Genomic DNA, 25,159 nt, shown 5'->3' with positions numbered 1-25,159 from the left:
GTTAACAACATTATGTAAATTAAATGAAGCCAAGAATTATAGGAATTTTATTTTATTAATATGTTCCATTCACAAATTTAACTTGCAATATTGTGGTCATTAATTTTTTTGAGAATTTTATTTATAGTTAACAACATCATTTTGGCGAGGCTCCAAAAATTTGAATTTGAAAAAGAAACCCTAAATCCCAATATCCGTCGCTTTCGCTTCCCCTACTGCCCCCCTTATCTCCCCATCGAGGAGTTAGAGGTTCCACAGTTCACATTTTCCACAGCCATACAAATTACCACTTGTTTACCGAAATTACACTATTTAGAAATGGCAAAGAAGAAAGTGTCCAAATCCCACCAAGAGAAACAAGAAGATTTGGTGGTCTCTGCAGCCATGGATTCTGATGCTTCTGAGAAACTTGAAAATCTCAAATCCCTCAACCAAATGCTTATAAAGGAGGCTTTTGAGCGCCGCCAGCAAGTGGAAGCACTTCTGCATGCGAAGGAATCTCTGGAATCGGAGCTCATTCGGTCTGATTCGGAGAGGGAGCTGTTGCGGTCTGAGTTGGGCGAGAAGGCGGAAAGATTTGATCTGGAGAGGGTTTTGGTGGCTGTGTTTGTTGCTGAGCAGTTGGCTCAGAAAGGTGAGGTGATTGAGGGGAAAATGAAGGGTTTGGAGAGAGAAATGACAGGGTTGAAGAAAGTGATTGGTGAAAAGGAAGCTGAGATTGAGGGTCTGTGTGGGAAACTGACTGAGGCTGAAGATGCATTGGGACGTGAAAGGGAAGTTTCAAGAAGAGTTTGCTCGGATAGGGATGAGATGAAGGGTAAACTCGATGCATGTATTGAGGAGTGTGGGGGTCTGAGAGACAATATGATTGAATTGGAGGAAAGAAAAAGAGGTGTTGAAGTTGGGATGGAAAGATTGCAGGTTGGATACGATGATGTGATGATTGAAAAGAAAGAGCTAGAGAATAAGATTGAATTGATGATAGGAGAAAAAAATTTGACCAACAAAAAATTATCGGAATCAAATCAGTTGATTGAGGAATTGAAGAAAGAACTTGATGTTGTTGTTAAAGAGAAAGAAGGGATTGAAGAGGATAAATATGCGGAAATGGTTAAAACAAGTAAGTTGGAGGATGATGTATGTGGATTGAATGAAATGGTTGAGAGCTTGAGAGAAGAGAAGGAAGTATTATGTGCAAATGTGACCAAGTTGGAAACTAAGTGTGTTGAAGGTGAGGAAAAGCAGAACGAGATGGGGAGGAAGATTGAAAGACTGTTGGAAGAACAGAAGTTGGTTGAGAAGAGAGTTGAGTGTTTGATTGACGAGAAAAACACTATTGAGAAGGATTTGAGTGATGCGTTGAAGCAATTAGATGATGCCAGAGAGAAAGTAGAAGATTTAGTTAAAGAAAATGCAGTTTTGGTGGAGGCAAAAGATAGATTGGATATTGAAATTGGCGCATTCAAGAGTCAAGTGGATGAACTTAAGGGCATTATATCCGAATTGGAGAAATCTTGTGGTGATAAAGTAGAGAAAATTACAAGTTTAGAATCTCAAGTTGCGGGTTACAGAGACGCTCTTGAGCGAGTTAAAATTGAAATGGATGGAATCAAGAAATCTTGGGAAGAAGAGAAGCAACTTACCCACATTTTAGAGGGGAAGATTTTTGAAATGAAGAATAAAATTGAGGAGAATGGCAAGATAGCTAGGGAAGAGGAGGCAAAGAATGCTGCAATGTATGCAGATAAGATAGAGTTACAAAATCAATGCCGAGTTCGGCAGGAAGAAATTGCATCTTTGGAAAATAGCCTAAATGCAGCACGATGTGAACTCGACTCGATTAAAAGTCAAGCTGAATTGGCAGGTGCAAACTCTGAACTGGCCCTGAATCTGTTGAAGGAAACAGCAGCCTTTTGTTCCAAGGGCGGCGGAAAAGATGCAGAAAACGGTGATTTGCTTGGAGGTGAACCGAGAAATGACGAAGGAACAAATGCATATGCAATGGAATTGGAGATGATAAAGAATGCTTTCAAGAGCAATTCAACTAAAACAGAGAACTTGAATAGGCAATTGGAGTTCCTTCAGAATTCGGTAGTAGTGGCACAGAAGAAGAAGAGCTTTTGGACTGTGTTGTCCTCAGCGACAACTGTGTTGGCTGCAGTTTCTCTTGCATATGTGGCTCGTGGGCGTTGAGGATTTTTGTGGTTTTCTCAATGTTTTGAAATTGTTGACAAATTTTGTATGCTGTTTACGGGCAGAAATATTGATACAAAATAGTCCTTTATAGTTCTTGATTATAGATAATATCGAAACTTGTCTCACTACTTTGATCACACTTTCCCTTGTCTTCCATGCTGTATTGTGTCAATTATCCACTTTACTTCCACGTTTCTATTGTTTGTTTGAAGAACTGTCTGTTTTTCACATCTTTACTCATTTAGATTAGATTTGTGTTGCTGCAGAATTTTTGAATTGCAGCTCCCAATCTCTTTGTTCCGCATCATCAAAGAATTTGAAATATGTGCCCTGTCAGATTATGGCACAATATTTGTTTTGTTCTCAGGGAGGGTGGCTTTTGAAAAAATATTTTGGGTGAATTTTCTAAGGAAAATAAGATGAATATTCGATCTCATTCTGGCATAATATTATTTTTGCTGCAGTTGCGGCATCATCATATTAGAATTTGTACGACTAAAAATTACAGTTCTAAAGCAATATATTCTAATTATAATAATAATACGAACAGTCCAACGCATAACGGTGGAAACTAAGCTCTGATATCAGGTTAAGATTGAGACTTGAATTGAGAGGGAGGATTGTCAAGTTCATATATGCAACTTTCATATATTTTATCCAATTGATGTGGGACAACTAACATAAACAAGAGTCTAATGTCAACAACCATGACATGATTAACCTAAAACATGAGACATATATCATGACAATGAACAAATTAATTTTGTTTATTGAATTGAATTTTGGATTTTTATATATTATTTGTCGGGGAAAAAAAAATTCATTCAACATACGTATGCAAAAGACGAACACGTAAAAGTCGTATATAATTAATATTTTAAATGATATATATCGATACAGACATGAAATATTTGTATTCATCTTCGGGGTAATGAAATGAAATGGTAACAGGTGCGCAATTCCTATCTGAATTCATTTACCCGCATGATTTGTTCAAAATCCAAACCCGGATCGGATCTTTGTAAGGATCAACCAATTGGATCTAGACACGTCAGTTTTCATATTTTATTTTCCCCAAAACACCCTTCCCCCTGTCTGAAAATTCAGTCGGATTCGAAATTTCTTCATAACAAGAAAAAAGGGTCGTTTGCTATCGTAAAGGAAACAAAATTGAATTCTCTCTGTATTTACATGTTTGTGTGTAGGGTACGACGCCTAGAAGTGTAGAGGTTGAGGTGTAGAGCGACTTCGTTGGGGTGGATTTGGAGTTTACTGAGGAGTTTGGAGTGTTCTCGGCTAGGGTTATGAAGGAAGGTGTGGTCGTTCAATTGGGATTGAGCTGGTGAGGATTTCGTCCCCGGATGGAGGGAGGTAGCGTCTCTACACTTACTTCTTCTGGTACTCCTTCATTTCTTCTTTTTTTTTACAGTATCGTTAAGGCCGTTGAATATCCGGTGTGTAAATTTTTCTGGGTTTTGATAGAAAATCTTGAGATGTAGATATGGGTTTCGGGGTTCTCGTTTACTACTCTATAGGTGCTTGAAAGCGGAGGGTATTATGTCGGCGAATTTGAGGCTTTTGGTGTGTTGTGGAATGAATCGTGTTTTAGAAGAATGAGCTGATTCTGGAAATTACGAAACTTTTTGTTTCTTCTGTCTTTTTCAGGGACTAAATGAGTTTTTTCTTAGAAGCGTCGGATTAGGGTTTTGAGATGTGTTATTTACCTGTCTTTTAAGTTTCTTTCTTATTTTTGTTGAAGTACAGTAGTATGTTAGTTCTACTTTACAATACCTTCGACATGGACATGCTACATCCAGGTTTTGCCGTATTGGTAAATGTGGGTTTTATTTATGTCTTTGTATTGCAGTACTATCTTTGGACTTCACTTACTTTTATTCTGTCTTGTATTTCAATCGTTGTTTTTCTTCTAGTTTTTTCTCACCTGGGTCGCAATTTATTTATTAATTTATCTAGAACTTGTTGAATTAGAATGCATACCTGTACCTAATATGGTTTTGGCGTTTTACGATGATATTTATGGGAGTGGTTTTAAAAGGTACATCTTAGCCCTTTTTTATTATATTTTTGGTGTAACTGCGCCACGGCTGAAGTTTAGTAAATCAGTACATGATTGGTCACATATTAAAAAATGTCTGCATGTTCCAATTTGACGGACAATTGACTTAAAATGCCACATCAGTAATTGTGCAAAGAGGCTTCGAAAATTATTTTTTGTTTTTTTTCCCTTTGTTCATATTGCTGAATGAGTTTGGAGACTAACCTCTACGGCACTACCTAAATATTGATGTTAATTTTAAGAATCTGCCTTTTGATTCATTTGTAATTCATGATTTTTCATCTTGGCATGGTTGTTTGAGAACTTAGATTGTGTGCTCGATAAGTGTCATGTTGAAAAATAGGGCGTGAACGATGAACTGCTGTACTTATTTAGGATAAACTATTGAATATAGTTCGTGGGATGCAGGAGTAGTAGTGCCTTGATGGATTCATGATGTTATTCTCCTATATGTTTTATGTAGTTGCTGTTTCTTTGATTGTTATTTTCCATAAGTTTCAATTCTCCTTTAATATCCCTTCTCGGTACCTTTTTACTCTTAGGGATACACCGATGGACTATGATGACAATGACTGTGGAGGCCAGAATCTTCACTTAGCTGGTGAAGATAATTCTAAAATTTCCTCAGTTTTACAACAATTTTCTCTTCCCAAGTTCGATTTTGATGACAATCTTCACGGGCATTTAAGATTCGATAGTTTAGTTGAGAACGAAGTTTTTCTTGGTATTCCAAGTCAGGAAGACAATCATTGGATAGAGGATTTTTCTCGGGGAAGCAGTGGAATAGAGTTCAGTTCCAACGCAACAGAATCTTGTGCTTTGCCAAGGCATGACAATGTGTGGTCTGAGGCAACATCATCAGAATCCGTTGAAATGTTATTGAAGGCAGTCGGACAGGACGAGGTGGCCCCAGGTGAAACTATGGTTGAGGGTTCAGACCCTCAGCTTGGTAGCTCAACGAAACAAGTGGAGGTTAACTTGAAGAATGACCAGATGGATTACGTGCTTGAAGGTGAAGGATGTAGTTTAAAAGTGACCAGTGAAAATTTGCATACAGACCTGAAGATCTACATGGACAATCAAGGTGATTTAATTGGCTTGCCAAATGACTCTCCTAGCAAACATGAGCAGGAAAATTTACCTGGTCCGAGCACGGGAGGTGATAATAATGAGAGCTCTTTTCAGATGATCACCGAGAGCATTGTGGAGACAGGTGATGTGGATAAGCTCTGTAATCCCAATTTTGTTAATACGATTAGTGTATCAAATGATATTTCTGTGGGAGTGGAGGTACAAAAGGAAGAGCACAGTATGAGTTATGAATTAGTGGGTGGGAATGATTCTGAAGACGTTGGTTTGGATATGCCTTGTGATCTTGAAATTCCTGCAAAGTTGGAATCTGCAGATCATGCAGTTCATGTTTGTGTTACTACCATAGGTGGAACTACCAGTATTTCTGGGAAGGGAGAGTCCATGACTACATTTGAGGGTTTCGATGATGCTTCTTTTGTTGCTGCAGGTGACAGTGATTGTGGGCCTGCAGTCTTCTCTTCAGGTACCAAGATTAAGCAGCCGCCTGAAGGTTGTGATATGTTAACTGAGAAGCCATCTTCTCCCCTTCAAGAAAAAGAGTTTGTTGCAGGAATTGGAATAGAAGAAAGTGAGAGAGATTTTCTTGGTTATTCCGCAGATTCGTCATTTAATGGCGCGGGCTGCATGAAGAAAACAGCGATTGAGGATCTCACAAATGTGAGAGAGGTTGCTACTACAGAGGAAGAAAATTTAGACCATGGGGTTCATCTCCCTCCTGCCATGCTACCTGGGAGCATAGAGACATGCAGAGAAAATGATCTTTCTGTGCCGTCGGATGTTCATGAATGTAAACTGGATGCTTCTAAATGTGAGGACGACAAGAAGTTGCCTCTTGATTTGATGATTTTGGTCTGTGTTGATAATGAGAAAGAGGGAAGGTCCACTTTTTCAGGTGAGGTAGCTGAAGTAAATCTGAAGGCAGCTTCATCTCAATCCAATAATTCTATTGGGGATAATCTAGGTATGTTTGCATGTACATTATTTGTTTTATCTTGTTTTTTCAGCAATGTTCTAGTCTTGTCTGAGGCTCCAGTCATCAGCCCAAGCTCGCATACCTGTTTTACTTTCAATTGTGTGGCAGTATTGAACTCGGAGGTTTCAGGTACAACTTTGATATCATCAAGTGCCATAGGAGGTGATTTAGCTGACTGTGATGAGCGTGGCACACCTTCATATGATATACAGAACAGGGATCAGAATAAAGCAATTAAATTTGAAGCAAATAAAGAACCGGTTATATCAGGGATGGAGGTGAGTTTTGGAGGAGCTGATGAGTTTGCCCCTGCTGTTGGATCTGAAAAGAGCACATTGTCTGATTCTGCTCCAGTCGAAGAAGCTAAGACAGTTGATCAGTCTGCTATCCTGTTTGAAGCTTCCAGTGATGCATCTTGTGACAAAACTAGCAAGGACTTGAATGAAAATATGGAACATTCTTCCCCTGGCTCGACTGTGCAAGATGATGTAGCTGAAGCTGCAATTTCTGAAAAGCCAAAAGTAGCAGAAGGAATAAACAATGTAGAAAATTCTCCAATAGTTTCAGGTAAGCTATTGTAATTTGTAACTGACATGCTCTTTTCATAGAATCAACAAACACAATCGTTGGTTTCGGACCTAGATTTCTTGTTCTTTTGGCCTATTATGTCTTCCCATGATTCTAAGGTGCAATACAATTTGCCATTGCAGAGTAAATTATGCCAAGATGTTTAAGCATTGTGGGAATGAATTGGGCTTACATGCATTCAAGATTCATGATAGGCAGTAGGCACGAGCAAATTTAAACAAATCAGTTCTTATGAAACAAAACCAAGGTTATTTTAGGCCTGTTAATGTTCGAGGAATTAAATGATTGCCATACAGACTGTAAATGTGCTGTCAATGTGGAAACTTCTACGAAAGACATGATAAAACTTGGTTTAAGTAATATGAATGAAATTGCTTTGTGGTGGTTGTAAATTCATTTGTTTAAATTTAAATTTGTAAAGTCATACAAGTGACTTTGTCAATTAATACGAATATTTTTTTTTATTTTGTCGTAACTTCGAATTCGTCCGAACTTCTTTTTGACAAAATTACAATGATGGTGAACGCATAATAGACCAGTAGTTAGGTAGGAACTAAAGGGTAAATGCTTGAGATATGGGTTTTTCATTACTAAGCCAAATGATGACTTGCTTGCAAGTATGTATGCTGAAGTAAAGGAAGATCACGTGGTTACTCTCTCTTTATATCTGCCTCTTTGTCTCTCACTCGGGTGACCGGGAAACACAAACCCCTCGACACTTCTGTTGTAAAACTAAAAAAAAGCTAGGGGCTTAAGATTTTCTGTCTGCATATTTGTGAAGCCTTTTTTTATATCTGACGTAATTAATCTGAACTACATATTGTGTGATACTTTGAACTGCTTCATTACTGGTCTACTCTTGGAAATGATTGTGAACATTTGTTTACCCGGTTCTCAATCTAACTATACATAAGTTCTCTCCCACTTAATACCTTAATGATTTTAATTCTAATAGTTGCTTTTCATCATATTTTATCACTGCTTGGTATGGATTTTGTGACTCTTAAAATGTTTCTTTGGTATCCTTGATTTTGATTGGCATGAACAACTTTGATTGTCCTTCAAAACACTTCAATGTCTATTCCTTTGACATCATCAAGTTGTTGGCATCATGTCGCAGAAGTACTTTGCTAATTGCAGTTTAGAGTTTCTCATTCATTTCTAGTGACTCCGGATCTCTTCTGTTGGTGTATGCAGCTACCATCAATGCTGTTGATACTGATGAATCAAACCAGCTTTCTTTGCCCGACATTAGTTGTACTGAGCTTTCGCAAGGTAAAGTAAGCAAGCGTGTGAGTCTTAAAAAGAGTGACTCTAAAAATGTAGGCAATGTTTTATCATCTGTGGATGCAAAAATGAAAACTCTCTCCAAAGAAGAGGGGATATATACTTCAGATGTCAGACATTTAGAAAGTCGGACTATGTCTACAGGAGATTCCAGCACTGGTTTGGAATCAGTTCCCAGTATTCAAGCAAGCAAATTACCCGTGGTATTTTCCTTTTCTCTGGAATTGTTCTGATTATTTTATGATATTATCTTTGTTTTTCTCTTTATTTCTTAGCATTTTACTTTTTTTTGCTATGAATCTGTTTGAAGACTGGGAGTGTATCCTTACCGACATCTGGTGGCACAGATCCTGCGATATTGAAAGGAATTTCTCATGAAACTTCTTTAATATCTGATGGGTTGCCACCATCTGGAGGGTTTAAAGCTTCCACTGAGCGGAAATCAAGACGTGGAAGCGGTAAATCTGTGAAGGAAAGTGCAAAAAAGGGTAATCAGGTGAAGGAAAAATCACCTTTGAGGCAAAATGAAAGGGGGGGTAAATCTTGTGGTCCGTTGAGTCCGCTGTTGGCTGGCCAACTCTTGACACTCGAAAGCGTTGTCAAGCCAAGGGGCACTGTTTCTATTACTGAATCCAGTTTGCCGGATCTAAATACTTCTGCTCCACTATCGTCTTTCTTTCAACAGCCTTTTACAGATTTACAGCAAGTTCAATTGCGAGCACAGATATTTGTTTATGGATCTCTTATGTAAGTTGTTTCTCTCTCAAATTATTGCACAGTAACATCTTGCAGAGGCTCCAGTTTTCTTGTTTCGGATTCTTTTGATTTTATTTTTTTTTTTTTTTTATCTTTTTTGCTTCAATTTATCCTCCAGTTGGTCTCTGATAATGGCTGAATGGTTGCTTCTTGCAGACAAGGAGTAGCACCAGATGAAGCTTGTATGGTTTCAGCCTTTGGTGTGTCTGGTTAGTTCAAGTCTTGGTATTATGTTTTATAATGGATACATTGTTGCTTGCCAAGTAAATTCTTGTTTTTTCCCCTAAAAATTGCAGATGGCGGCAGAAGCATTTGGGAGTCTTCCTGGCGAGCTGTTGTAGAAAAGCTTAATAGTCAGAAATCCCAGGGATTTAATTTTGAAACACCTGCACGATCAAGCTCAGGTACCTAAAACATTTTGTCTACTCTTTGTTGTTCCAATTTATTGTTGGCTGATTTTGACTTTGAGTGGATTGATGCAGGTGTTAAAGCTCCAGATCAAGTGAATAGACAGACTTTTGCTGGTAGTGAAGTTCTTCCATCGCCTGCTGGTAGAGCAAGCAACAAATTCATCTCTTCTCAGGCTATTAATCCATTGATCCCTCTCTCTTCACCCCTGTGGAATGTATCTGTCTCATCTTGTGAGGCTGTGCCATCCAGCAGCACAGCCAGATGTGCTGGTTTTGATCATCCGGCTGTATCTCCCTTGCATCCTTATCATAACCCACCAATACGGAATTTGGTGTCACATACAACCTCTAGGCAAGCACAAGCTTCCTTACCAGTACCCTGGGCTACTTCTTCACAAAGTTCTCCGTTTGATATCAGTTCTAATTATACTGTGTTCCCGTTTTTGGAACCTGTAAAGTCGGCAGCTGCAGTCAGAGGTTCATCTTCGGTTTCCTCTGGTATAAGCCACGTAACTCCCGTTCCTGCAATTCATACTGGGTCTACGGCTCTATTTCCCGAGGCTTCCTCTCTTGACTTAAAAAAGGTGGCCTTGTCCCCCACCCAGACTTCCGCTAACACAAAATCTAGAAAGAGAAAAAAATCTTCTGGTATTGTTGATGTTTTACAGGCTTCTGTGACTGCTACACCCGCAGATTCTTTCTCTATACCTGTAATAGATAACCGATTGTCAATAAAGGCTTCTGCACTGGAGGATTTCAGTCGAATCCCAATTTCAGATTCAATGCCCATGCCTGTAGCTAGCTGTCTTTATTCTACATCAATTGCTTTCACCACCCCTTCTAGCTCTGTGCCAAAAGGCAAATCCATTCAGTTTATCTCTGCTGCATGGCCCTCAATTTCAAGTGATCACCATAAGAGTGGTGATTCAAGCATGGATAAAAGGGCACCGGTTCTCGAGGAATTTAGCAAGGTTGAGGAGGCTAAGTTACATGCTGAGGAGGCAGCTATCCATGCTGCTACTGCCATGGGGCATTGCCAAGGTTTGTGGAGTCAGTTGGAGCAGCAAAAGAATTCTGGCCTGAAGACAGAAGCCGAAGCTAAATTAGCATCAGTTGCTGTTGCTGTTGCTGCAGCTGCTTCTGTTGCTAAAGCCGCAGCCGCAGCTGCAAAGGTTGCATCAAATGCTGCTGTGCAGGCAAAACAAATAGCTGACGAATCAGTAACCAAATATGGAACTCTCAGTGCCCCTGAATGTAATACCTTGAACTCTGTAAACAACTTGGCCAATGCAATTCCGTTATCGATTTTGAAGGGTGGAGATTATAACAATATTTCCAGTTCTGTGATATCTGCTGCCAAAGAGGCTGCTAAAAAAAGGGTTGAGGCTGCTTCAGCTGCTACGAGGCATGCTGAAAATCTTGATGCCATTGTAAAGGCAGCGGAAATGGCAGCAGAGGCCGTTTCACATGCTGGAAAAGTTGTTGCCATGGGTGATCCTTTCACTTTGAGTCAACTGGTGGAGGCTGGACCAGATGGTTATTGGAAACTTCCACAGGTGGCTTCCATGCCAGGTTCAAAATCAAATGACGCGAGTAATGACAAATCTGACAACTGCAATGTACCAGAGATGCATTCTAAAGATATGCAGGTTACTAGTCATATCACTCTTCCTGCTCAAATGGAATTATCTACAAATATTGTGGATGCTGGTGTCACAGTTGAAGAGGGTTTTGTATCTTCTATCAAGCACGGAGAGAAGAATTCAAAAGCTCACAAGGATGAACGAGTGATTGAGTCACATAAAGCCAGTGGCATTGCTGCCGAACCATTTGTTAAATCGAGATTAAAATCCCTAACTCCTATTACTTATGATAGTACAGCAATCATAAAAGAAGGTTCCATTGTTGAGGTTTGTGAGCTTTATTGGATTTTAAATATCTTATACTTATTTTAGATTACCTCGTTTAGCCGATGTGCCTGTGTCTTATTTTCTAATGTTTTTGTTGCTCAATGTTCGGTAATCAGTGTTGAGACAATCAATCCCATGAATTGATACTTAACTTTTCCATGTTGTGAGAAAATGTGGATTGCTTTTACTCTGTAGGTTCTTAAGGATCGTGGTGATTTAAAGAAAGCATGGTTCTCAGCTAACATACTAAGTTTGAAGGATCATGATGCCTTTGTTTGCTTCACAGAACTCCAATCGGATCAAGGTCTGTAGCGAGGATTTTCTTTTTTCTTTTAATTTGGGATGACAATTTACAGAAGTATTACTGCAAAATAAAAGCAGTATCACATTGTATGTCACATCATTGTTCTTTTATAACGACACAAGAATTGTTTAGAGTGGAATTTCCACTTTGCAGAACAGAAGTATTCTTCTCAACAATGAAGATTAGGAAAAAACTCCTTTTCCAATACCTCAAACACTTTCAACTGTCACATCTGGATCCTGATAAAACCTCATGCTAAGTTTAAATATCTGGCTGTGTGTAGGTTGAGTTATGGTATTTGTAGTGCCAAAGAGACAAGTAGGCTTGTTTTTGTTCAGTATAGATTGAAAGCATATGAACCCTGTGTAAATTTATATTATGTTAGTTTTGGGAATGCAGTGTGTGTAGAGATTATATGAACTTTTAAGGTTCTTCTATTTTTATGATTTTATAATGAAATTAAGAAATCTCATGAACAATTGTTATGCTTCATATGGTGAATCACCTGAGTGTGTTTGCATTATTGTTCTATCATGGAGGGAGGTATTGGAGATGATGTTTCTCAGAGGGCAAAGATGGTAGTGTGGAGTTTTAAGGATGTTCTCTACCTATCATATTAAGGGCGAGACCATGAGACTGACAATTGGTCTCATGGTATGGCCACTTTTTTTATTATTTTTTTTACCATTTTTTTTATGTTTTTTAGGCCAAGTTCCCAAATTGCTGTGGGCCCTCATTAATTTTACAATTATGATATTATCCTTATTTTAATATAAATCAAATTAATCACAAGAAAGATTGTACATGCTTGCGCCGGTGCACTAGTATTTATGATGATCGGGCTAGTTTGTGAACTGGAGGATTGCCTCTTGGGTATGTGTGATTGATGAATTCATTTTGATGGTTTTAAATTTTCTAAATTGGTATTTGACTAGTGATTTTTAACGCTCCATGTGTGGTGCATCAATGGTTTTAAAAATGGTTTGAGACCCTTGATGTGTCAATCAGACGGATTATCATTTAAACTTGACACCACACAAAACCTTGACAGTGATTTGCTTTTGTTTTTTTTGGTGATAATATTCAACCGACACCATTCAATGTACTTTGGTTCTGGTAGTGGTCATACACGACGTTCATATGTGAGAGAATAGGATGGATTTTTTTGCTTTTCTAATAGCTGAATGACACTGGTGTCATATATGTGAGATAATACATGTGTGGTGGGTAATGGGTAAGTGTAGGATGGATTTTTTTGTTTTTCTAATAGCTGAATGATACTGGTGTTATTTTTCTTTTGGTCATGTAAGTGGAAATAGTGGAGGAATGTGCACGACAGTTTTGATATGGGATAGTGCCTGTCAGAACTGGTTTTTCCAGTTAACTTCTTGTTGGAAGGAATGTTGTTCTGGTAGTTGTTTGAATGTTTTATAGAATGCCTCTTTAAGCCTTTCCATCACTTTCTTATATGTCTCAATCCAATGAATGTCATTCAGTGTTCTCTCATCTTTTGGCACTCTAGCTTTTCACCAAATCTGTATATTCTGGGTTAATACTCTTTATGCGTCTAAATTTTTGTTGTAATTGATTAAAAATTTATTCTGATGTATTCTCACATGGATGTGCTCCTCTTTTAGGATCAAAGCAGCTGCAGGAATGGGTATCACTAGAAGCCAAAGATGGTAACCCTCCAATGGTACGGATTCCTCATCCTATGACTGCAGTGCAATTTGAAGGGACGAGGAAGAGACGTCGAGCTGCTGTGAAGGACTATACTTGGTCTGTGGGAGACAAAGTTGATGCTTGGGTGCAGGATTGGTAAGAGCAATTTGCTTTGTATGATGATGGCTCGGTATTAATGCTTGGCTTTGCTAGATATTGTTCTCTTATTTGTTTCTTGTAAATCTTTGATGCTCTGCATTTATCCTTGGTGTCAAATTTGATTAGCTCCCCATGGGTAGCAAAATGGGTCAAAATGTATGCGCCTGCTGGAGTCGCTCATCAATTATCAAGTGGGATCTTAGGAAGTTAAATTCAAATATATTGTTATTTCATATTTGATTTATGGGACATTAAATACCTGGAATGATTTTGAAGTGTTCGTATACGCAAGATCTTATGGAGCTTAATTTACATTCTGATCGTGCACGTGCCTGGAAGGCACACATTTAAGATAAAAACGAGATGAGGCTTCTGTTATACTTGGAGAATTTTAGTTGAGTCATATTTTGTTCGCTCTAATCCATGACAGTGGAAGATAAATATATTTGCTCATGATTGTCAGCGATGCACCGTACGGTCAAAATTGTTCTTATCATGATTCATTCTGCATTAACAAGAATATGAATATATTTCAACTTTCCTACTGCTTATTGAATCCTTCAGCAGGATTTAGACATGTATTTTCTTCGAAACTCCATTGAAAAGAGGATTGAGTGAATGCATCTTTATTGTAAGTGGAGGTCTTTTAGTTGGGACAGTAATCACTGAATCCTTGGATTTGGTATACTATTTTAAATAATGCGTCAAAGTAAGTTTGCTTGCATATATTTGGCCTCTGAAATGACTGAGTCCTACTTGTCCTTCATCTTTCTTTTCTCCATTGAACATGCTATTTCAGTTGGCGTGAAGGGATTATTTCTGAGAAGAATAAAAAAGATACAACCACATGGAGTGTCCATTTCCCAGGTATTTCTGGTTTGCATATATGAATTATTCAGAATAATATGTACTTTTTTGATCTGTAACTTTAGCTAAACTAGGAAAATATTTACGTTCACCTTTTCTGGTGTATGTAGCTCAAGGGGAGACATTAGATGTTAAAGTATGGCATCTACGACCGACTGTAATTTGGGTGGATGGCCAATGGATTGAGTGGTGTAGATCGGGACAGGACAGGGCTTCCCAGGTCTTATATTTTACTTCATTATATAATTTAGAACTTGTTTCACGAAAGTGTGCTTTAGCTGTTATCTTACTTAGCTATGTGTTTCCATTTCAGGGAGATACACCAATAGAGAAGCGACCAAAGTTGGGAAGCAATGACATGGAGACAAAACGGAAGGGTGAGCTGTCTAAAGCCATCAATTTTGCAGAAGTAGACAAAGCTGAACACAGATTGCCTTTGTCCGCTGAAGAAACAGCTTTTAATGTTGGCAGTACTAGGGTTGGTAAAAAACCTGACATGGGCAGAACTATGAGGTATGGTTTTCAGAAAGAAGGATCGAAAGTTTTAATTGGTGTTCCTAAGCCTGGAAAGAAGAAAAAATTCATTGAAGTAAGCAAACATTATGTTTCTGATTGGAGCACCAAGACTGTACCTGACGATTCGGTTAAGTTGGCTAAATTTTTGACGTCTCAAGGACCAGGATCCAGGGTATCAAAAAATAATTCAAAGATTGATTTGAAGGAGAAACTAGTAGTAGAGCCTAAATCCAAAGCTCCCAAGTCTGGGAAACCTCCAACTGTCCCAAGTAGAATATTACCTCGGAAAGATGGCTTAAACTCTTCCCACTCCAATGCTAGTGATGCTGCGTTAAGCAATGATGATAATGAACCAGTTGACAAAAGCCTTATTGAATTTGAATCATTTTCCAATGTTCCTGAAAGCAAAATGATATTTTCTTCTCGATCTCGATCAGAAAATCGCAAGAAAACATCAGCATCGAATACTATGTCTGAGCGGCTCAAGGAAGGGAAACTTGCACCTTCCAGTGGGAAGTCGGAAAAGAATGAAGCAGATGAAAATTTTGTTTCCGGTGTTTCTGAACCCCGCCGATCAATTCGCCGAATTCAGCCAACATCAAGGGTAAGTCATTGTTAATCTTTTGTTGTTTTTCCCTTTTCTTTTGCTTACCTGTTTAGTCTAGTTTTGGAGTTCTATATGACATGCACGCTTATTTATTAATATTTTACTCACTGTAAACTCGGATGTAAATATTCTTGTGATTGCTGGAAAATTAAAATATGTTCCAATTTCAGTCCATCAAGTTCTGATTCTGTGTGTTAAAAAATCCTCTCACGATCTTTTGTATTTCTATCCTTTCATTTCTATTTTGATTAATATGCATTTAAATATGTATATGTTTTAAAAAACAGATAAATGTTTTCACGGAAGTATTTGAGAGCTCTTAAATCTGTTCTTAAAGAGATTGTCATAATCGTGCTCAGTTAGCTGAAAGTCACTTTAATTAACCTCAATGGAACATTTTTAGCTGGGATCTTAATTGTTCTATTAGCTGAGTTTTGCTTGTGCTGAATCCTATTTTTGGTTTTTAAAAATGTTTGTCAAGTTGTTAACCTCCACCCTGGATAATGTACATGGCCAAAATCCGGGAGGAAAATATCTAAAAACTTGTAGTTGCTTCAAAAAGTTCCCAATTATCAGAGATGTCCTTTTATGAAGCCGAATGGTGTAAATAATAACTGGTTTTTGCTGAAAGGTGACCTTGATTCATGGCATGGAAGTTTGGTTGAGTAGTTAGATTCAGAAGAGTAGCTCATGACAGAAATAAAGATGGTTACAGTTATTGTTCGATTCGAAGAAAGTTAGTGATCTGAGGGCTGAGCATGCTGAATCGTGTGCATAATTTTCAATTGGAAAGGGTCAATATTATTCTTTATGTTGAACGGATCGGTTACAACTATATCAGTACTGATTCTGAGGATCTTTTTTGTGCAAAATATTTTCAATGATGGTGGAATTTGTATGACATCCGTGAGGAGGTAGTTATCCCCTTTCTAGGGCTCTTACATCGTTTGGGAGTAACATGAATATGTTGTGCGTGTAACAGTTCTAGCTTTTGCCTTGCATCATTTAGCAATCTGCTGATCTTTTATTCTTCAGCTGTTGGAAGGGCTGCAAAGTTCCCTAACGATCTCGAAGCTCCCAACCTCTTCACATGACAAAAGCCACACTAAAAACACATCTAAAGGTAAATATTGAATTATTAATCTCACAGCTCATATTTTTACATCGAGTGCTTAAATTTTACTGCACGATTTATCACAGGGTATAGTGGCCGCAATTGAGAAGGAAAAATGGATATCAAGGCCAAGTTATCTCGCATTATATGCAGATTCCTTGTTATACTGAAGAAAAATCGAGAATTGAAGTGCTCATCCATTCTTATTTTTAGGCGTTTCAGCCACTAAGATTTAGTATTCAGCACTAAGATTTAGTAGTGGTGTAGATGTTGATATTTATTTAGGACTAGAGAATTAAAACTTGTATTTCTCCTGGAATGAATAGGCTGTATATGGAATCTGTCTTGGTAGTGTGCACACTGATTGCAGAGATGTCTTAAATTGTGAACCCTTTTGAATTTTCTAGTTGCTGTACCCTTTTTGTATTTTTGACCTTTTGAGTAAATTATGTGAAGTGAACAAGGATAAAAAAAAAAAGTTATTCATGTCCCTTGAAAGCCATTTTAAAAGGTTTGAGCTTATAGTTTATTAGGATTAAAGAACCAGATTCCATCGGGGTTCCATATGAAAGCATTTGATTTTTCTTTTAAAATATTAAAAAATTCAATATTTTGTACGTAAAAAGGAAATTATCTTTCATGATTATTTGAAATTACGTCTGAAGTACTAAATACATGATTAATGCAATTCTACATCATGATTATTTGTAACATATGTTGTAATGAAAACGAAATTAAAGAGAGGCTTGTGGCCCATAGTCGCTCTCTTAATTAATCAACTTGCTAAAATCCCATAAATTCACGTAAATATTATGAGTAGGTATCTTGTGAGACGATCTCATGAATCTTTATCTGTTAGATGGATTAAACTTACCGATATTCACAATAAAAAATAATACTTTCAACATAAAAAATAATTTTTTTTCATGGATGACCCAAATAAGATATATGTCTCACAAAATATGACCCGTGATACCGTTTCACACAAATTTTTGCCATATATAATATAGATACCATACAAAATAATAGTGCGATTCAACTCGAACCAATTTTTTTTTTAAAATTATAAAATTTTCAGATGATGGATGTATATGCATAAGAAAAATTAATATATGCATTGAATGAATAAAGAATAGTGAGTAAAAATTCAAATAACAACCCTATGACGACATTTTAAAGATTATTTGAAGGGTATATATTTTGTTAATTTACCATAAAATATACTTTTTTAATAAATAAGCAGGCGATGAATTACAAATACCAAATATCCCTTAACCAGCCAGCACCACCCCAACTTGGAATATGAGTATGAGTTAATAAGATTCATGTGGCTATCAGTTTCTCGGTAGTTTTCTTGGTTTGATAAACCCTCCGGGCTCCAATCATATTTACGAAGCAATTTTTAGATCCAAAATTTTTCCAGAAATGCCCAATGAGACGTGGTAAACACATTCAAAATTTGCCAGAATGCTATAAAAACTTCTAAATGCACAAACAAGTAGAAAGTGCCTATGGGATAAAACGAATGTGGATGGATGAAGGAAAGGAAAAGTGAAATTGCCAGGAAAATTATTGATAGCAAATATCCTCCAGCAGCTTGAAGCAGTATTACGAATATATTGATACCGCGTGCCGAGATGTACTTTTGACAAAATGTAGTTTACCGATTCAAATGAAGATACCCTCTGTTGCAATCTGCAAGCAAAGTCACCTTGGAACCGATAGACCCAGCTCTGATACGACGAAAAACAAAGAGCTCTATGTCAGAAAAACGGACGTGCAAAGGGCCAACCATCTCCAGAAACTTAAATAAGCACCGATGTTTAAACACAACCCCATTAGTATACATGCGATTGCACAAAAGCTAAATCAGTAGACATCTTGGTAAGTATTTTGACGATAGTTAATTCTAAACATCCTTAAAAGGTCATGGAAATATCTTCAGGATCAACTTTACAGCAATTGACTCGGCCATACGCCTTGTATTTCTTACATTCCATCAGTTTCATCTGGAGAAAGAAGAACTCTCATCACTATTTTTACCAAACCCATAAATAACACTGAAATAGAACTTGATACAATTATATTCACAAGCCGGAATCTGGTGAACTTCTCTTCCTAGTCATCTCTAGATATGAATAAAACCATATTGATCCTTGATGCTAGCCAGAAATAATAAGGGGATTGGTGGTCCAGTGAGTTAGCTTAAAATAGATCAATACATTTCGGGTTGATAGCACATGTTCAACAATTAGCAGTACTTGCATTTATATTCATTACTCCAGTTATCTTATCTAATTTCAATATTTCAATTATTAATGACCCCAAAAGAAACTATAGATTCGGTATAGAGCCTAAAAACACCACACAAATGGAACACTTTTAAAACAAATTCTAATTTATAATTTCCAACTGTGTTTACCAGGCCAGTAGATGTTAGAATACCTGCAGCTAGAAAATTAACAAGATATGATTGTTGAGATTCAAGTTTGCACAAAGCCACCAGTAAAATTTCAACAGCGACAAAATCATGAAGCCATGTGCATTTTACAAAAGAAACATGCCAAGAAACTTTTGGCATGTAATACACTAAAAGAAAGGAAGGCGAGATATTGTGATCTTTGTGTCTATGAGTCTATCAAACTGATATTTTTCCTCGAGGCTGCTAGTCAACTGTCAAAAAGGAAATGCAACAAATGATAACTGAAGACCTCATAAAAGTCTGGGATTCATATAACCATGTGGAAACTCATGTGATTGCAGATCCAAATATTCCAGTTAGATAGCTGATAAATGTGTTTCACCCTAAAAGATATGCCCACGTAATTCTCCAGGGAGGCAGTGCCCTATAACCATACCTAAGAATATATGAAATAAACGAAAAACAACAATGCATTTGTATTTAAGGAATTTTTTAATCATTTAAGTCATTACAAGGTCTAGAAATTCTTAAATCATATGAACTTGACTCTCCCTGTACAATGTGCCCAACTTCTATCAACATTGACAAACTCTCGAGACTAATATAATAGTAATGAAAACTTTTGACTGCGTCAAGTCATGCCCTGCTAAGCAAACTAGGGCCACGGAAATTGGATGGTTCGCAAATTGTGGATAGGACCACTGGGGATTATTGAAACGATGTCTGTGTATCAACTAACGAACTATAAATTTATTTGGGATTATTGTAAAGGCAACCTTTAAATGTTAATTCAATTGTCTCGTGTAATTAGGCGTTTAAGAAAGTGAATGTGTGCTAAAGCTTTCATAATCACACACAGAAGCTACAGATATTGGTCAAAAAGGCTATCTACGGGAATGGGGAGATATAACACATGAAATGGGTTCAACGTCATTGTAGGCAGTGTTAAGAATTAACTAAATACAGAATTTTATGCACAGATCAGTAACTGGGGCTACTAAAACTTGATGGGAGCAAAATTGCGATTTTAATCTACATCTATAGGAGGTGTCAATTTATATCCTGTACCCATTTTAGTTTCAATCAGATAACAATCAACTAACCTTTTTAAAATGGCTATTCAGACAGATACAGCCTATTTGCTCTTCCTGCCCACAAATGATTCTCCAAATTAATGTACTTTTCTCATTAAATCATTCCGATTCCAAACAAGCATAGGGGAAGAATTAATGATTTGAGTCTATAAAGTTGATTAATTTTTTATTTATTGTGATATTCCATCTACCTCCCACGGTCAAGAATTTCAAATTCATCGCTAAGATTTCTTCAACTTTTTTTCAAATTGACATTCTATAACATCTGTCATATATAACAGCCACAGGGAGTGTTAATAACCCTTTTTTAGGTGCAAACATACACTCCATAAATCAACCAATAGAGCATAAATGCCGGTAGCTGACAATTTTCATTATTTACGATAAAAAGGACAGAGGCTCTAGGGATTTTGAGAAATGCAGCAAAGTGTACCCTGGGAAAGAGCCCTACAACACCGAGAAGATGGGCTCAGGCATGACGTCATCCTTGCCATTGCCACTGCGCTGTGCAGAGGAAGCATGGATGCCACGCTCCCCAACTCCCCCGGCGTCCTATCCGCAATTTTCATCAATTAATAACAGATTTAATGATAGCAGTGAGTTTGATACGATCGAAAGCGATGAAAGCCAATTCAAATTTTGACAGCAGCACCGCTTGAATCTTGATAAAAACACAATACGCCAATGTTCGACAAATATTAAAACGATAAAAAAAAGAACAAACCTGGAAACAAAGAAACGGCGAAGGGGTGAGGATACAGAGGGTGCTCTTGAAAACGAAGTCGTGCTTGCTTTTAGATTTGGCTTCCAATTGGCGGATTTCAGGTTAGAAATGGAAGCTCTGTTGAAAATACGGCAGCATTTCGAAGCCATCTTCGACGAAAGACAAGCGTACGGTACAGTACACAACTGAATAATTCCGGCGACACCTGCGATTTTTGTGATTGATAAGGCCTGAAATTTAGAGGGTTTTTTTTTAAAAAAATAATTATATCTATATTTTTACTTTTTATTGACATTGCCTAAAAATTATTTTGTTTTTTTTTATAGGAGAAATAGAAATTTCGTTACATATATATATATATATATATATATATATATATATATATATATATATATATAACTGATTGGTTACCCTTAATAATAAAAAATATGTTTATTCATTTCACATGTATTTTTTAAAAAAATATATATCTTCCCTCTCAACGAATTCGATATATACTAAATTTCAATTTCAAGTAAATTTTTCAACACATGTCATGTTATGTATGAGTACACATTTTTTGAGCAAACCTCTAAATTTTTTATACTAATTAAAAGAATCTAAGAATATGTCTTTTTGAGATTATTTCACGGATTTATATATATATGAAACGAGTGTCCGGGTTCATATCTAAAATAAAAGTAATATTTTGACAAAAGATAATATTTTTTCATAAATCGAACAAGAGGTTCGTCAAAAAATTTTGATCTATAGGATGGTCACATTTTTTTATAAATGTAATAATTAGGATTTTGTTTGGTTTGATTAGCTAGTATTTAACAAATAACCATAGGACTGAAGAGTCCATCTTCAAATGTTTGATGTTGAGGTCAAAATTAGTTTGACAACCAAAGCTTACCTCAAGAATCCCAAGCCCACTCCAGTCCCCTACCCTAACAACCCCTCCCAGGGTTCCAAGTCCAATCCAGAACTCAACCTTCAAGCGAGATTTATATCATATATCTCATGATATCTAAAGTTTAGAACGATATTTCAACCTTCAAGCAATAGAATTATACTTTATATCTCATGACACTTAAAGTTTATAACGATATTTTTGAGTCTGATATGGTAAAATCTCAAACAAACACAAAAAATCGACCATCGAAATACTAACAATCAAAATGTCAGTCCACTTTATATATACACATGTGTATATATGTATTTACAATTCTTTGAAAATAAAAAGAACATATAAAAGTATAACTAAGACTCTCAAAATCTTTTTAAAAAAGTTTTTTTAAAAAAGAAAATGAAAAATCACGATCCAAAGAAAGTAAACTTGCCACGCCAACAATAATACCACTTGTCTTTAACATTCTTGTTCTAATATCCGAACCCATTCCCCAACTTGAGGAAATATCAGATTCCAACTTCGAATCATACCTATAATTCGGGTTTGACCCGTACAGGGCCTGTATACCCTCCACGTCATCCTCTCGGAGCTCCACTTTCTTTTTTCTCGGACGCAAACTCGGGTACATAATCGCTTCCTTCACGGAGGAGTGACCCAACCCCAGCAGATGTCCGATCTCATGCGTCGCCACCGATTCCAAGTCCACCGCCACCTTCGATTTCTCGGTCGAGAAGTCTACCGCCCACCTCTCCGCCGAGTCGAGATGGAACCGCCCGTTCTCCGGAGAGAAAGCATGCGCCAAAACCCCCAAGACCCCATCAAACTCCTCCCCGTCGCCGTGGTCACCGCTGTACCACCCAATCTTTATGTTAGCCGACGAGTATCTCCTCGCCTCTGTAAAATTCACCGGAATCACCGCGGACCACCTCGAAAAGGCGCTCCTGAAAGCCAACTTCACGTCCGTGGAATTCACATAGTCGATCATATGCGCAGGAGAGAAAGCGTAAGTTAACGTCATCGGAGTTGGACGAGCCCACCTTGGCTCGCCTTCAAAGTAAGTGAAGTGCCTCGTAGTTCTGAACCTTCCACCGGCGGCGGGAACAACATCGCTGACACCACACCTCGGCGAGACAATCACTCTCATCGTATCATAATCCAACTTCCCCGTCTCCGACAAACCCAGATTTTTCTGATACGAAACCAAAGCCGATTCAAATTCCTCATCGAAAAAATCCGTAAAATTATGGTCTCGGGACGAAAAGGGCATGTACCCAAAGCGGCCAAAGTAACGCTTAAGCTCCTCCATGCCGTCGATGCGGCCACCCTTTCCGGCGTCGAGGAACCGCATGAAACCATGCCACGAACTGTTTGACAACCCGTTGGCTTTCAATTCGGACATAGAATCGGGCAAAAACATGGCGGGAAAAAGCGGGAGACAGAAAAGGAACAAGAAGACAAAGCAGGGCCAGGTACGATGATTATTGTAATAACTGGAAACCGGAAACATGGTTGGGTTGGGTCGTTTGTTCATAAAATCTAGCTTCTTTGCGTTGGATTCTGAGCTTTTGGGATTATGGGAAGTTTAAAGGGATTAGTTTTCATCGAATTTATTACCTATTTTTCTTTGTTGTATTATAATTATAGGTAAGATCGATGCACAAGAAACTGTGACGGACGTTTCCAGCATTCTCTAATTTTTGTTAATATTCCTTGGAGATTCCCAGGTTGTTTTGGTGGATTAACAACTTATATTTGCAAATTTTGACCAATATATCAAGTATGATTGGAAAACAAAACACAGAGTAATTGGTGTTGCGGAAACGAAATAATAAAACTCAATTCAATCGAGAGAACTAATATGAAACTGAAACTTTATTAATACTAATTCTCTGTTTGAATGCAAGTTACATACTTACACACAGTATTAATTATATTCTTGATACAATTTAATTAAAAAAATAATAGTTCTAATGCAATTCAATACTAAGAGTGCTGATAAAAATATTATCTTATTAAATTATTGATCTTGACATGCATCATAAATTAAACTAGAGATAAGATTTTTTATCCGATTAGAAAAATTATTAGATTAGATATTAAAGAATAAGAGATGAAGCATGTAATTCGCTCAAAAAATAGAAATATATTGGGAATATATATATATATATATATATATATATATATATATATATATATATATATATTATTATTATTATTATTATTATTATTATTATTAATTTGACAGGCATTTGGATTCCTAGTTTTGAAGTCAGAAATTTCAAATATATAATAACAAATTAATTGGCTTGTTCGGAAGAAAAAATTGGTGAATTCCTCAACCAACTAATTTAGAAGTCGTTATCATGAATTTGAAAGGCAAAAACTTGTGTGAGACGGTCTCACGGATCTTATTTGTGAGACGGATCTCTTATTTGGGTCACCCATGAAAAAATATCGCTTTTTATACTAAGAGTATTACTTTTTATTGTGAATATGGGTAGGGTTGACCCGTCTCACAGATTATGATCCGTGAGACGGTCTCACATGAGACTCACTCAATTTGAAATATATCTCAGTATAAACTCGTTTCAAATCTTTTTTTCAAAATTCTTTCCAATAAAAATCTTCCAATCCAACCACAATATAAATTTGACAAAAATTTGTGTGAGACAATTATTTGTGAGACGGATCTCTTATTTGGGTCAACCATGAAAAAATATTACTTTTTAAGCTCAGAGTATTACTTTTTATATTAAATATGGGTAGGGTTGACCCGTCTCACAGATTAAGATCCGTGAGACGGTTTCACATGAGACTCACTCTTATTTTTTATACTAAGAGTATTACTTTTTGGCAAAAACTTGTGTGAGACGGTCTCACGGGTCGTATTTGTGAGACGGATCTTTTATTTGGGTCACCCATGAAAAAGTATTATTTTTTATGCTAAGAGTATTACTTTTTATTGTGAATATGGGTAGGGTTGACCCGTCTCACAGATTATGATCCGTGAGACGGTCTCACATGAGACTCACTCTTACTTTTTAGAGTAAGTCTCATGTGAGACCGTCTCACGGATACTAATATGTGAGACGGGTCAACCCTACTCATATTCACAATAAAAAATAATACTTTAGTAAAAAATAATATTTTTTAATGGATGATCCAAATAAGAGATCCGTCTCACAAATTCGACCCGTGAGACCGTCTCACACAAGTTTTTGCCTATTTTTTATTGTCAATATGAGTAGGGTTGACCCGTTTAACATATTAGGATCCGTGAGACGGTCTCACATTAGACCCACTTATTGTATATAGTATTATGTGAGTTTGTAATCCACCGATACCTACAATATCTCATTTTCCCAAATTCTCAAGTCTTACCTAATATTTCTCTAAATATCTAATTTTTTGTAACTGTGAAAATATGGTTACAGTTTTTTTTTTGTAAGTTTATTTTAATTACGATTAATAAGAAAATTATATAAATAATTAACGAAATAAAAAAA

General features: G+C 37.0%; 4 protein-coding genes and 1 long non-coding RNA gene across 9 annotated transcripts; 2 read left to right on the top strand and 3 right to left on the bottom strand.

Annotated features, from left to right (window-relative positions):
• Positions 1-185: 185 nt before the first annotated feature.
• On the top strand, positions 186-2,410 carry LOC140834652 (uncharacterized). The gene has a single exon (XM_073199687.1). It carries the CDS (start codon positions 319-321, stop codon positions 2,191-2,193), a length of 1,875 nt encoding a protein of 624 aa, XP_073055788.1. The 5' UTR covers positions 186-318; the 3' UTR covers positions 2,194-2,410.
• A 757-nt stretch (positions 2,411-3,167) lies between these two features.
• On the top strand, positions 3,168-16,949 carry LOC140834648 (protein SWOLLEN 1-like). 5 transcript variants are annotated; one of them, XM_073199684.1, is made up of 16 exons: positions 3,168-3,594; positions 4,816-6,326; positions 6,468-6,905; positions 8,124-8,174; positions 8,211-8,416; positions 8,524-8,960; positions 9,126-9,178; positions 9,266-9,373; positions 9,452-11,289; positions 11,485-11,593; positions 13,231-13,411; positions 14,214-14,281; positions 14,392-14,501; positions 14,595-15,401; positions 16,440-16,527; positions 16,605-16,949. In XM_073199684.1, exons 2-16 carry the CDS (start codon positions 4,826-4,828, stop codon positions 16,622-16,624), a joined length of 6,015 nt encoding a protein of 2,004 aa, XP_073055785.1. In that variant the 5' UTR covers positions 3,168-3,594; positions 4,816-4,825; the 3' UTR covers positions 16,625-16,949. The 5 variants fall into 5 exon arrangements, with proteins under 5 accessions (XP_073055785.1, XP_073055786.1, XP_073055783.1 ...); XM_073199685.1 differs by having other exon boundaries at positions 8,124-8,201; positions 8,358-8,416; XM_073199682.1 differs by having other exon boundaries at positions 3,168-3,567; positions 8,124-8,416.
• On the bottom strand, positions 13,386-14,207 carry LOC140834650 (uncharacterized). The gene is made up of 2 exons (XR_012118740.1): positions 13,743-14,207; positions 13,386-13,673 (listed from the first exon to the last, which is right to left on the bottom strand). It is a non-coding gene; the product is annotated as an uncharacterized lncRNA (long non-coding RNA).
• A 1,012-nt stretch (positions 16,950-17,961) lies between the features above and the next one.
• Positions 17,962-21,003, bottom strand: LOC140834647 (protein NONRESPONDING TO OXYLIPINS 2, mitochondrial-like). Its single transcript, XM_073199680.1, has 3 exons — positions 20,759-21,003; positions 20,468-20,586; positions 17,962-18,251 (listed from the first exon to the last, which is right to left on the bottom strand). The coding sequence occupies exons 1-3, from the start codon at positions 20,905-20,907 to the stop codon at positions 18,226-18,228; spliced, it is 294 nt and encodes a 97-aa protein (XP_073055781.1). The 5' UTR covers positions 20,908-21,003; the 3' UTR covers positions 17,962-18,225.
• A 985-nt stretch (positions 21,004-21,988) lies between these two features.
• LOC140834646 (metalloendoproteinase 1-MMP-like) lies at positions 21,989-23,413 on the bottom strand. Its single transcript, XM_073199679.1, has one exon. It carries the CDS (start codon positions 23,182-23,184, stop codon positions 22,024-22,026), a length of 1,161 nt encoding a protein of 386 aa, XP_073055780.1. The 5' UTR covers positions 23,185-23,413; the 3' UTR covers positions 21,989-22,023.
• Between the last annotated feature and the right edge of the window lie 1,746 nt (positions 23,414-25,159).

The sequence above is a fragment of the Primulina eburnea genome, chromosome 6, assembly GCF_022965805.1.
Source record: "Primulina eburnea isolate SZY01 chromosome 6, ASM2296580v1, whole genome shotgun sequence".
Lineage (NCBI taxonomy): Eukaryota > Viridiplantae > Streptophyta > Magnoliopsida > Lamiales > Gesneriaceae > Primulina > Primulina eburnea.
Note: the sequence above shows the minus strand (reverse complement) of the source record. Positions and strands in the feature narration are given on the sequence as shown.